Below are 13701 nucleotides of genomic sequence, written 5' to 3'. Positions count from 1 at the left end.
GGATCCTGCGTTGCTGTGGCTCTGGCGTAGGCCAGTGGCTACAGCTCCGATTCGACCCCTAGCCTGGGAACCTCCATATGCCGCAGGAGCGGCCCAAGAAATAGCAAAAAGACAAAAAAATAAAATAAAATAAAATAAAATTGAGGAAAGGAGTTCCCACTGTGGCGCAGTGGGTTAAAAATCTGACTGCAGTGGCTCAGGAGACATGAATTTGATCCCAGGCTTGGAAACTTCCATATGCCCCCAGGGCAGCCATTAAAAATATATATACATTTAAAAATAAAAACGAAATCGAGGGATGACAATTGTACCATTTTATTCAAGACCATCCACTTATACTAGATACCTGGTATCTCATATTTTAATAGATTATGGGAGGAAGGGCTAAATTGTGACTCTGGTTTTTAATTCGTTTTTCTAAATCATTCTGTCTAGCAGAGAAACTAATTAATTGTGTTGTATAGAAGTCACTGGAGCTAAGCCAGTTATTACCTCGTAGTGACTGATTTACTGCTTGAGAATTCCCAAGCACGTCCAGAGTAATGTGGTTCTAGTTCAGGTGATTCTTCCCAGAGTACTGGCACAGACTTTTCTTGGGTGAAAAACACACACATCCTATCTCTTCCTTTTGTATTTTTCTTCCTTCGAAGTGAGACCACTTGAGGAAGCACTTACATAAAACTTTTGCATTAAGATCAGGCATTCTGGGATGAAATGCCACCTGACGTGAAATAATGCCGAACCTTCTTTGGTATTACACCAAGCAAAAACAGCATGGCCTTTGGAAAATCGTAATGGTAGATTCGTCCTTTCTTCTATAAATCCATAGTGAAAAGCACACACAAAGGAGGAAGTTAGAAGTGATTTTTTTTTTCCTTTCTTGTGGCACATGATGGAGATGTTTTTGCTTCCCAAGTTTTTATTAAAGAAAAACATTTATTTGGGGGCTTCAGTGGTTTTTTGTCATTTCCCTGTTTAGACTTTTTCTCCTATGTTGATATCTTAAAGGATAACCTGGTACCCCTAGGCATTAAACTACAACCAGTTCCAGAAATGGAGCCCCTGTTCCTGCAGTACGTATTCTGAATATTTTGAATTTGAATTCATGTCTGAGTGTTAAGTGGGTAGAGTTTAGCTTCCTGGGTTGTATGTTCAAGTTAAGTGCTTATATTTTTATCAGCTTCTGGTTTTCAGCATATGTATCTCGTTCGTTTTTTTTTTTCCTTTAGATACTCAAAGATCTGCCAACAGCGCTAGAAGAAAAGCATAACCTAATTGATGTGTCATGTTTATTCTTACGTCATGGCTTTGCTTTTCGTATTTCTTACTTGGTTCTGCCCCTTGTAGCACCTCAGTTTGCCAGGTAATTGGCTTCTAGTCTTTTAGTTCTTGAGTTGAGTTGGCTGATGTGCAGATAGGCTGGCCTAAGAAATTGGAATTAGCAGGGCTGGGGAAAAAAAAAAAGAGTTCCCATTTTGGTTCAGCCAGTTAAGAAGCCAACATAGTGTCCATGAGGATGAGTTTGACATCCCCGGCCTTGCCCAGTGGGTTAAGGATCCGGTGTTGCAAGTTGTGGCATAGGTCACAAATGCAGCACAGTTCTAGCACTGCCGTGGCTGTGGTGTAGGCCTCAGCGGCAGCTCCACTTTGACCCCTAGCCTGGGAACTTCCATATGCTGCACATGGGGCCCTTAAAAAAAAAAAAAAAAAAGAATTAGCAGGCGGAGGAGAATTGTGCCCGAAGATGACGTTGATAGAGGATTTTTGTAAAATGCTCTTTTTTTCCTATGGAAATAAGAGCAAATGATGTCTTGTGCAGCTTTTTCTTTCTTTTCTTTTCTTTTTTTTTTTTTTTTTTTCGCCTGTGCCCACGGCATGTGGAAGTTCCCAAGCCAGGGATCAAACCTGTGCCACAGCAGCAACCTGAGCCGCTGCAGTGACAATGCCAGATCCTTAACTTGCTGAGCCACCAGGGAACTCCAGGGGTTTTACTCTTAGTGGAAAACTGAACTCTGGTTTTCCTGACCTTATACACTCATTATCTGGCTCTCTTTGGTGGGCCTCTTTGATGAAGCTGATAAAAAATAATTGGTTTCAAGCGTCCCTCAATCCCCTCCCCCACATCCCGGCCCCATCCCAATAAGCTACATGTTAAAATAGTTTGAAATAGCCTCTGCAGTGTGAGCATATATTGCTGTTTCATTCTTCCCATCATAACCTAAGACTGTTCCTTCATAGTGACGCACTTAGGGTTTTTGTTGCATTCTTCCAGGTGCTGCCTCATTCCTCACCTCTTCGTGCATGAGACCCATCTATGGGCACAAACCCCGCAGTGGGATTCTCCATCTGATTACCAAAGCGATCCACTGAAACCGACACAGCCACCATCCGGGGTGGGAGCCTCCCCGCCCCCCGGGGGGCGCAGTGCAGTAGTGGTCACATGAACACGTGTTAAAATGCCACAGGACTTCCTCTCCGTGGGCGCCGTCTGAAAGCCACAGCCCTAAATATTCCTGCCCTCTCAGTCAGCTGTGCCCACTGCTTCTCCCTTCTTCTACTCAGATTGTCAGCAAGTGAGACCTGCGGATAAATTCATGTGCAAATACCTGGGAAAGCCTAGGTGCTGGCAGAGCAGTTTCCAGATGTGGGGAGAACTTTTAGGCAGTGTGAATTCAGGGTCTTTTTTTTTTTTTTTTTTTGGCTGAGCAGTGATCTCCACCCACTTAAAGTCCGGCCCTGAGGGAACAGTCTAGTGATTGCAATACACTGATCACATGCAGTTAGAACCCTGAAGCAAAAGCTTTTAAGAGCAGGCTGTAAAATGCCCATATATCTTTATCAAACCTATTTTCTAACTCAATGGAGATACTTTTCTAGTAATTTTTAATTTTATAAAGTCTGGTTTTTTTTCCCCGGGGCTTAAAAAAAGAATGTCTGGGCACTGAAACTCTTAGATATAACAATGATCTTTTCTTTTCTAAGTGATTAAATGCCATTTGATCCATTTAGTACAGTAATAGTAGGATTGTGGTGGCCTTAGCCGATGCTGGTAGAGAGAGACAAGAAAAACGAAGTAGACTAAGGTAGCTGTTTATTTTTACTTTTTCTCCAAGTTAAAAACTCTCAATACATGCAAATCAACACTAGGAATAAGTGCAAAACGGTCTGCGGAAGTGGAAGTAGATTTTATCCCCAAGCAATAGCCATTTCTTGTTGTATTTCAGAGTCTGCCACTAAGGCTTTTAAAACTGGTTGATGACGAGCCGTTGCAGCAGAAAGCAGAATATTAGTCTTGAGGCTTTATTTCAGAGTTCGGTGCCAGGGCAGAGGTGCCATCAGGACGGGACACTTTGGGCGGCGCCACTGCTCAGGGTCGTGGGGAAGAGAGATGTTAGTTTTTACTCTGGGATCAAATATGAAATAAGTCGAAGGGACTCTGAGTTCATTTGTAATTAAACTTGCCATGACGTGCACCTTCTGAGGTTTCCATCAGTACTGATGCCTTAAAACAGGGCTTTCCCTGATGGCTTCATTACATCTTTCTTAACTCAGGGCACAAATCTTTCTTGGCGGAACATCTGACTGTATTTTAGAGTTTAGCCCCCTTTTAAACAGACAGGTATTAAATTTCTCGATATCGTCCAGTCACCTTTGCAACTTCCAAGATGACTTAGAGTGGAAAGAGTCCGAGTCCAGAATTGAGCAGAAGAAGCTTCTGCACCAGGTTCTGCCTCTTGGCCAGCCTGCCCCCTTCACCCCACCCTCCCCCGTACTGCCAGTGACCTCTGCCGCCAAGAACCAGGCAAAGGCAGCCTCTAAGATTTTCCCTTTGCATCTCCAGGGCTTGAGGGGTTTTTCCTCCCCAAGGAATAAAAAGATGTCAACTGCTAAAGATGCAAAGCTGTTTCATTCTCCTGCTACACAGTTTTATTCCTACCATGTGTAGTCTGTGTGGGATGTTAAATTATAGATTGCAATTTAATTGGAATTCTTTTAGAGTTCTTTACATTTGGGGGGTTCTTCAGACATCATTTTGAGTCAACCAAAGGGAGCTCTCCACGAAGGCATTGGTATTCAGAAAAGGCATTGACCTACAAATAAAAATCAAAAGAAGAAGAAATCACTCGACTTCCCTGCACCTCTTGTGCTTCCCAGCTGACAAAGTAGAAGTTGTCTGTAGTTTCTGCCTCTGCGGGTGCAGTTCTGAAGTATATTTACCACCGACTCTTCTCTGCCATGCTTTGTCTGTCCTTTTTCATATTCATTTATTTTATTTTTTTCTTTCAACCTGAATCTTTGATCTTGTAACCTTAGGGGTAAAATAAATAAATCTATATTCCTCCCTCCCCATCTCTGCTCCCCCCTGTGAACTACCCTTCAGATCTTATTTCCCTCATTTGTCAGCTTAGCGTTAAACTTTTAGCAAAAGAAAGTCTTTTAACTTTGCATTTGGGTGCATTTATGGGTATATGAATTAGAAAAGATACAGATTCCACATGAATTAAATCAACTAAACCTCTGAAATGCTCAGCCCAATAAAGACATCAGCTTTCACCTTTTTTTCTATGTAAAAACATAGCCTAAATGTTGAGAAACCACTAAGTAACTAAGTGAGGATGACAGCAGTCTTCTGAAATTGCCCAGAAAAAGTGCCTGCTTGTGAACTAGCCATACTGTTCTAAACCTTTAGAAGAAAAGGACACTTTGACATTTAGGCACGTGTTTGGAGGAAACAAAAGGGAGACAGGATGGAAATGGGGGAAAAGGATGATATCTTTTTAGAGTCACAGAGCATGCGAAGTGCTTGAGAATTTGTCCCAACTTATCTGCCAAACGTTTTCCCAACTATCTACAAGAGGGATATTATCTGCTTTTTACCTTAAAAAAAAAAAAAAAGTAGTAGGGCCATTTTTGCCCAGTTTCCCAGGAGAAACTCAGGGTCAGCAAGAACAGAAGAGTGAGATATGATTGTGAGACTGGACTTGGCGGAAACACTCAGATAAGCGAAGAGAGATTTAGATGCACGAGAGGCAGCCGTTGTTGCAAAGGAAAACAGTGAAAGTAGAAGTAGCTCAAGAGCACAAAGTCGGTCGACCCCGGCCTTGTTCCCAGCTAAGAAAACTATCCATCCACACGTGCGCGTCCAGGTATTTCTATGTGAGCATATCCAACTTGTCTGCTGTGGAAAACAAATAGCCCATTAAAAGGAGGTCTTTGGGGAGACCCCTGGTGGCCTAGTGGATCGAGGATCCAGCACTGTCACTGCTGTGGCTCAGGTCATTGCTGTAGCACCAGTTCAGTCCCTGGCCTGGAAACTTCTGCATGCCGTGGGCACAGCCAAAAAAAAAGAAAACAAAGAATATCTTTGGATTGATTTTACCACAAAGTCTGTCCCTCTTTCAGCGCTTTTGAGAGTATAGAGTTAGGGAGTGCCCTTTGTGGCTCAGCAGTAATGAACCTGACTAGTATCCATGAAGATGGGGGTTTGATCCCTGGCCTCGCTCAGTGGGTTAAGGATCTGGCGTTGCTGTGAGCTGTGGTGTAGATCGCAGAATCGGCTCAGATCAGGCATGGCCGTGCCTGTGGCATAGGCCGGCAGCTGTAGCTCCCATTTGACCCATAGCCTGGGAACCTCCATATGCCCGTGCGTGCAGCCCTAAAAAGCAAAAAAAATAAAAAATAAAAAAATAAAGAGTATATAGAGTTAGTAAGTTAGTAGACAGACTTTGGTAATCCAAGTAGAGAAGCATTTACATGGCAGGTTGTGTATGAAACACTTGTGTTCGCTGCCCCCTGAACTGTGGAGAGTGAAAATGTCCAACTCCAGCTCCTTTTCTCTTCTGGGATCTGACCTGTGACTTCAGTCCTGTCGCTTAGCAAGGTCCCTGGCAGCCTATCTTTGTACAGCTTGAGTTACAATGTTCTTCAACAAATTCACCATCCTAAAGAGATAAATAGCATGGCGCATAGGCTGTTTAAAAACACAGATGCCAGGGAGTTCCCTGGTGGCTCGGCAGGTTGAGGATCTGGTGGTGTCACTGCTGGGGCTAGGGCTGTGCTGTAGCACAGGTTCAGTCCCTAGCCCTGGAACGTCCACCTGCCATGGGTGTAGCCAAATTTTTTAAAAATTAATTTACAAATTAACTTTAAAAACAGGCACTGAAAATGGTCCGATGGCTGTCCTTCCTCCCCCTCCCCCTTGAGGTGGGAAGAGAATCAAGCTGGTGCCCTTAAGCTACAGACCAATGGGCCCGTGTGGGGCCTCCATGTATCCAGAGATGAGCTGCACCTGGGAGCTTGGTGGAAGGGTTTGGCCAAGGTCGATGTTGGTGGGCCGTTCTTTTGGGTCAGGTACCAAAAGGATGGCAGAAAACTTTAGAATTTGAAGCCTTGACTTCTAGTACAAGCTCTGAAACTCAAGTAAGGCTGAGGGAAGAAAGAGGCGTGGGAGTCTCCCGTCTTAGTGTTTACAGAAGTTGGACGCTTGACAAACAGGGCGCATCAAGGTAATTGTTCCCGGAGCAGGAAATCTCTAGTAGAGGAAGCAGGTGCTGTGTGCTGATTACCACATTTTGAAATGACCGTATTTACTATTTTGCTCATTGGGGGTTCACTCCAAAATAGTCAGCTTTTGGAAGATGCTGTCCCTACACGATCCATTGATTATGAAGGGAGGCGAGAGTACGGGGGAACCAGACCCCCGTGTGCAGCAGTGTAGACAGTCCTCATCGTTCCTTCTTTCTTTCTTTCTTTCGTTTTGCCTTTCAGCATCCCATACGTTCAGACGACTTGTGACTAAGAGTGAATTCTTATTTTTCGAATTGTTTTCAGGCATTTCATGTTCATGTAAACTTGGCTTATTGATTTCCTGATTTTTTCTTTATTTTTTTGTTTTGTCCATTTTATTTTCAATCAGCTACATCAAATGGGTCTTTGGAGGGCCTGGATAACCAGGAGGGAGGGGTGTGCCAGACAAGAGCCATGAAGATCCTCATGAAAGTTGGACAAGGTAAAGATCACCTGCTGTTTCACGAAGCCACTGTGAGCTGGTTGAGCCCCGCTAGGATGGCGTCGGTGCTGCCCACCCGCGCCTCCACTCACTCTTCACCTTAGTTTCCAAGCAAATCTCTCTCCACACCTTGAGCCACTGACAGATTTCCTCATGTTGGCATTACCCACTTCTCTCCTTGGAGATACTTCTAAAAAGTTGAGGTCGCCAGGGACCATGTATTGCCATGTATGTATCTACAGCTCTATGCTTCCTTAACTCTTTGGTTCACAATTAAAATATCCAGAATGCAAACGCAGTTTCTGCCATGTGGCCCATTTCTGCCTCTTGACTATGGAAGACGTGTGTTCATTGAGCCTTTTCACATAGCGAGGACCTCTCGTGCAGAAAGAATTATTCTTCTGATTAGAATTTGGGATAGTAGTCAGTCAACTTGCTCAGTTAAATTGAAATGTCATCTGCCATGCTCTGCCTGCCAAATTCAAGAATCCCTATAGTTTCCACAGATGGCCTCACAATCTAAACCTCTGAAATAACTAGTAGAACCGTTTTGTTGTAAAAGGAAAATTATATTCTTGCATCTCACAGTGCTTTGCATAGCGAATCTTATGTGCATTGCTATTCGTGCCTCTTGAGACATAGATCTAGCTCCTAAAGCTAGATCCCATCAGATATCTGTGCCGTAAAGTAATCGCTTGTTTTCCATATAGATGCAAGTTCCGCTGGGTCAACCAGGCATAATGAGCCAACACGACGTCCAGAACTAGAAGCTGGTACAAATGGAAGAAGTTCAACAACAAGCCCCTTTGTCAAACCAAATCCAGGTATAGCAGCATGATCCGTGCGCGCGCGCGTGTGTGTACCGCCCGGCGAGCATCACGGGGGTAGGACAGAATCCAAGTACTTCTCTACCAGGACGATGAACTTGGAGTACCGCAGTCGCTAATCATTGCTCTCGGTTAATTGTTATTAATTACTCAATGAGAACAAAATAGCTCATTCCCACAAAAGTCTTCCATTCAAAAGAGTAGAATTCATTTGACGTACGTGCCGGTGGTTAGCACTGGTCTTTCACGTCAAAGTGGTTTTCATCGGCTGCCCCTTTATCATGCTGGTTGCAGCACTGGCTTTAAGCCGGTGTTAATGTATATGTAATTAAGCTTTTAATGCCTCACCTAATTATATCTTATCCACAAAGAACCTGATTGATCCTCTCCTACATTTAAGACGGTAACATCTGAAAGTATTGCATAAGGCCACGCTTTTCAGGTAGTTTAGTCAAAAGTTCTTTTTCACATTTTCCACCTAAGATAAAGTATTAAATGGATTCCCGGCAGAAGTTTAGTATACCGGATAAAATTGGCTGTCCCTTGACTTCATTTTTTAGCAGTCTTGGAACAAATAGCTATGTATTTGTTACCATACGAATGAATTTTTTATATGGTGGCTGCTGAGCAGACGTCAGCAGTTCTGTATTAGGGATCCGAGGTTCCTGCCTCGGTAGTCGTGCGAATTTAGCATCTGTAGCAATATTCTATCTCTTTCCAGGCGTCAAGGAGGGAAGTTGTTATTTCTAACTTTCAATGACAAGATGTGTCAAATTCTTATGACAAACTGATAAATGGATAATATAATGATGCCAGGCAATTTTTTAGTGCTTAACATTTGGGTTGGCAGTCTGTTCTGTGTGAGAGTTTCTGCTGCCTTCCAGATATATTTTAAGCGTAAATCAAATAATACAAATGAGTTGCGGGTGGAGCATTTTCCCAGGCTCCATCCCTCCCCGCGCCTTCTCCAGCCGCTCACTCCTCGCTCCTCCGAGAGGCAGGGCTTGTCTCTAAAGGCAGGTAGGGCAGAGATTCCCCATGAAGCCACCATGGGTGGAGGAAGGCGCAAGAGCAGTGTGGCCTGGGCAGCAAACACGGACTTAGAGAAGCTGCAGCTTCCTTTCCTCCTCTCCCCGGGTGGCGGGCCACAGGCTGGCTGACAAGGGTTGAGATGGGGCAGGATCGATGGCTGGCTGTCACAGCCTGTCCACGCTGCTGATGGATGAGGATGTAGGGAAAGGAAGAGATGGGGTCTGGGAACAGCATCTAAGTTCCACCTGGAGTCCCATTTCCCTGACTGCTGGCTTCTGCCATTGCGTTGAGCTTTTTTTGTTTGTTTGTTTGTTTAATTGAGGTACAGCTGCTTTACAATGTTGTGTTAATTTCACGTGTCCAGCACAGTGATTCAGTTATACACACACACACACACACAGATATTCTTTCTCAGATTCTTTTCCCTCATAGCTTACTACGAGATATTAAATGTAGTTCCCTGTGCTATACAGCAGGTCCTGGTTGGTTATCTGTTCTCTGTGTGGTAGTGTGTATCTGTTAATCCCAGCCTCCTAATTAATCCCTGCCTTTAGCTACTAAGCGAGGTAATCGGTTTGCTAGACTCTAGCTGCCAGGGAAGTCGTTGACGACCCAGCTGAGTCTCCGCGCTCGGAGGGCCCCCGCCAGCATCCTGCCAGCCCTGGGGACAGCGATGACTCTCCTGGCTCCTCTTTCCCACCCCCTGCAGGTTCCAGCACAGACGGCAACAGCGCCGGACATTCTGGGAACAATATCCTCGGTTCCGAAGTGGCCTTATTCGCAGGGATTGCTTCAGGATGCATCATCTTCATCGTCATCATCATCACGCTGGTGGTCCTGCTGCTCAAGTACCGGCGGAGACACCGCAAGCACTCGCCGCAGCACACGGCCACGCTGTCGCTCAGCACGCTGGCCACGCCCAAGCGCGGCGGCAACAACAACGGCTCGGAGCCCAGTGACATTATCATCCCGCTGAGGACTGCAGACAGTGTCTTCTGCCCCCACTACGAGAAGGTCAGCGGGGACTACGGGCACCCGGTGTACATAGTCCAGGAGATGCCCCCGCAGAGCCCGGCGAACATTTACTACAAGGTCTGAGCCTCGGCGGTGCCTTCGCTTTCCCGGAGGAAACTTACTGTCCCGCTGCCGCCTACGGAGGGTCGAATGCCCCCTGTGTCTGCAACGGACTGATGCACAGCGGGGCGGGGCGGGGCGGGGGTACCCTCCTTCTCCGAAGAGCCCCGTGGAATCGGACAGCTTACTAGTCTGTAGCGTTTCGGCCGCGGTGACGACGGATGCGCCCCGGCAGGTGGAAGACTCGCGCCGAAGAAGCCGGTCGGGACTGCGGCGCGCGCCCGGCCCCTCTCCTCCTCTGGGTACCAGGGCGCTCAGGCCTCCGCAGGAGCCATGGGAAGACAGAGCGGTAGGTGGGCAGGAGCGAGAGCCGTGAGCATCCTGGGCGCGGGGGACCCCCGGGGGACCCTCCCCGCCCCCTGCCCCCCGGGTCGCTTTGGCCCGGAGATGCCGTCCTTTGCCTCGGGTGTGGCTCCCCTCCCCCGCAAGCCGCACCCCGGACTTGCCTTGTCGCACGGACTCTGGCTGCGTGAGGCTTTGGGAGAGCGCCAGCTTTTAGTCCTCACCGTTGCGCACACTCCTGTTGTCCAGGGCTCCGCAGGCCTTCCCATAGATGTCCTCTCACGCCACACGCTGTCTGCATCACTCATGGAACACTACCGTTTGGCATCTCCGAGTCCATCCGTTTGCAGCAACCGCTCCAGTCGAACGGGTCCCACACTGAGAGCGGTCGCCTTGGCTAAGCAGGAGCCTTCCAGCCAGACGCTAGGCTGTCCGCCGCGGAAGAGGAGGAGTTCACCGAAGGAGGGGCCGGGGAGAGGGCTGTCTGCAAATGCAGCTGGGTGCTGCTGCCTCCGAAACGGCGTTGGGAAGGGCAACCCCAATGAGATAGCACAGCGCTTTGGTTCTGCTGAGATTTTTTTTTAAGAGGCAAGTAGGAGACACAAGGACACACACAGTAGATCAGGGTGCATTTGAAGGAATTCACTCTTCTCCAGTAGCAATGCACAGGAAAAAAGACACAGTCCCTCTAGGCTGGGGGGAACAAAGGGGCATTGTTGGTAGAGGCACAGGCTTGGAGGGAGGGGACGAGGCGGCTCCTGATGGATTCCGGCAGGACTGTTGTGGTACTGGCAATAAGGTGCTCCGAGGCTGTAGGAAAGTCGGTCTGCTTTGGATGATGTTTAAAGCAGACTCAGCTGCTATACTTATCACATTTTATGAAACACAGGGAGAGCGTTTAGGAGAATAGCAGAGAGCCAAATCTGACCTAGAAGTTGAAAAGCCAAAGGTCACGCAGGCTGTAATTCCATCATCATTGACGTTATGAAAGAATTCTCATATATATAAAAGGTAGGTCAGAGCCACCCTCCCCCAGGGCCCCTTCCCCGCCGCCCCCTCCCCTTGAGCCTTTCCACACTTTGGTTTACTGCGGTGCTGTCCCTGTCTGGGCTGTGAGGTACCGACTGAGGCTGCAGCCTGGGGCTCTGGGTCAAGGTGAACACACGTGGTCAACCTCTTAGAGTCCTGAAGGGCCGAAATAAATTATGATGTCTGGGGGAGGAGGAAGATAGGGTGTATTTATAATAGGTATATAGAACACAAGGGATATAAAGTGAAAGATTTTTACTAATATATATTGTAAGATTGCACACAATCCACACCAGAAGATGTGAAATTCATTTGTGGCAATTAAGTGGTCCCAACGCTCAGTGCTTTAAAAAAAAAAAAAAATCGGACAGCTACTTCTGGGAAAAACATCATTCCAAAAATAACAATAATGGGAGCAAATACAAAAATAACCAAGTCCTCTGAAGGCATCTCACGTAACTGTAGATTAGGAAATGCAAGCCCCAATACCAGGAAATCGGTGTTACTGCGTCATGTATCTGACAGTGATGAGATGTGCCGGCATTTATTTTCCGTGCTGTGTTTTCCCTTGCCTTATGGGCTGAAGTGTTCGCTAGAATCCACGGGGTCACATCGAGGGGGTTTCAGCTGAAAGTTCAGCCTAAGCCCCTTCCTTCCCCCTCCCCTCCCCTCGCCCCCTCCCTTCTGGGAAAAGAAACGAGTAAACAGGAAACCTACTTTTTATGTGCTATGCAAAATAGACATCTTTAACATAGTCCCGTTGCTATGGTAACACTTTGCTTTCTGAATTGGGAGGAAAAAAAATGTAGCAACAGCATTTTAAGGTTCTCAAACCTCCAGTGCATACCTGCAAAAATGAGTTGTCACAGAAATTCTTCTTCTCTATTTCCTGAACCTGAAAATGATGTTGGTCCAAAGTGCGTGTGTGTATGTGTGAGTGGGTGTGTGGTATACATGTGTACATATATGTATAATATATATCTACAATATATATTATATATATCTATATCATATTTCTGTGGAAGGTTGCTATGGCGACCAGCCACAGTACATATGTAATTCTTTGCATCACCCTCACCTCTCCTGTACGTGCATTCATACAAGATTTTCTTGTAAGCCATCGGAAATTACCTTTCGGATGGGGGAGAGGGGCAAGACGGGGGAACATGGGAAATAGTCTGATTTTACTGAAATCGAAGGTGTGTGTCATCGGTTGGCTACATTTTGGGTATATGCTAAACTGTGAAAATCAGATGAATTGATGCAGCGTTCCCTGCAAGCAGTTGAAGTGTTCTGTACGTCTGTTTTGTGTCTGGTGCAGAATATGACAATCTACCAACTGTCCCTTTATTTGAAGTTGGTTCCGCTTTGGAAAGTTCCTGTAAATGCCTTCCTTATATTCTCCGCCCGAGTCACCTGACTTTGGAATTTGCACCATAATGTTTAAGTGAAGATGCTGTAAATAGGTTCAGATTTTACTGTATATGGATTTGGGGTGTTACAGTAGCCTTATTCACCTTTTTAATAAAAATACACATGAAAACAAGACAGAAATGGCTTTTCTTACCCAGATTGTGTACATAGAGCAATGTTGGTTTTTTATAAAGTCTAAGCAAGATGTTTTGTATAAAATCTGAATTTTGCAATGTATTTAGCTACAGCTTGTTAAACGGCAGTGTCATTCCCCTTTGCACTGTAATGAGGAAAAAAATGGTATAAAAGGTTGCCAAATTGCTGCATATTTGTGCCGTAATTATGTACCATGAATATTTATTTAAAATTTCGTTGTCCAATTTGTAAGTAACGCAGTATTATGCTTGAGTTATAAATATTTTTTCTTTTCTTTGTTTTATTTTTAATAGCCCGTCCTAGGTTTTTGATCTGCTTTAGTTCACATCGCAGTTAGCCCCCAGAAAATGAAATCCGTGAAGTCACATTCCAAATCTTGTTTCGAACTGAATTTGTTCTTAAAAAAATAAAATATTTTTTTCCTATGGAAAAAGCGCCTTCCAAGTATTTTCCTTTCCTTCTTTTTTTCTTTTCCTTTTTCGTTCTTTTTGGTTTGTTATTTTAATTTGCCTTCTCCTACTGTGTTTCTCTCTGATTAGAGTTATCCAGAGCCTTCTGCCCAGGGGCGAGCATGTGCCTGTTTTTCAAATCAGGCCTTGCAGACAATACGAATGTTAATCTTGCAACACTGCAAAGTGAGCCCATGGGCTTCCCCATAAAACTTGTGCACTCACATTTCACAAGGAACATCTTATCCTAAAGTTGTAGAAAAATCCACTTCATCCTGAGCCATTTCACCTGCACAGTCTGAAGGTAGCCGTGAGAAGAAAAAGAGGGACTTTGATCTCACCCTCAACCCTCGGTTCCAGCTTGTTCTAG

The 13701-nt window shown here is 45.6% G+C and overlaps 1 protein-coding gene across 1 annotated transcript in view; it reads left to right on the top strand.

Moving 5' to 3' along the window:
* Positions 1-13315, top strand: part of EFNB2 (ephrin B2) — a 47868-nt gene extending 34553 nt beyond the window's left edge. Inside the window, exons 3-5 of the mRNA XM_047755933.1 lie at positions 6917-7009; positions 7720-7833; positions 9578-13315. Of these exons, the coding sequence (XP_047611889.1) occupies positions 6917-7009; positions 7720-7833; positions 9578-9966 (596 nt within the window). The 3' untranslated portion in view covers positions 9967-13315. The remainder of the gene's footprint in view (positions 1-6916; positions 7010-7719; positions 7834-9577) is intronic.
* The last annotated feature ends 386 nt before the right edge of the window (positions 13316-13701 follow it).

Source organism: Phacochoerus africanus, chromosome 13 (genome assembly GCF_016906955.1).
Source record: "Phacochoerus africanus isolate WHEZ1 chromosome 13, ROS_Pafr_v1, whole genome shotgun sequence".
NCBI classification, from domain to species: Eukaryota; Metazoa; Chordata; class Mammalia; order Artiodactyla; family Suidae; genus Phacochoerus; species Phacochoerus africanus.
Note: the sequence above shows the minus strand (reverse complement) of the source record. Positions and strands in the feature narration are given on the sequence as shown.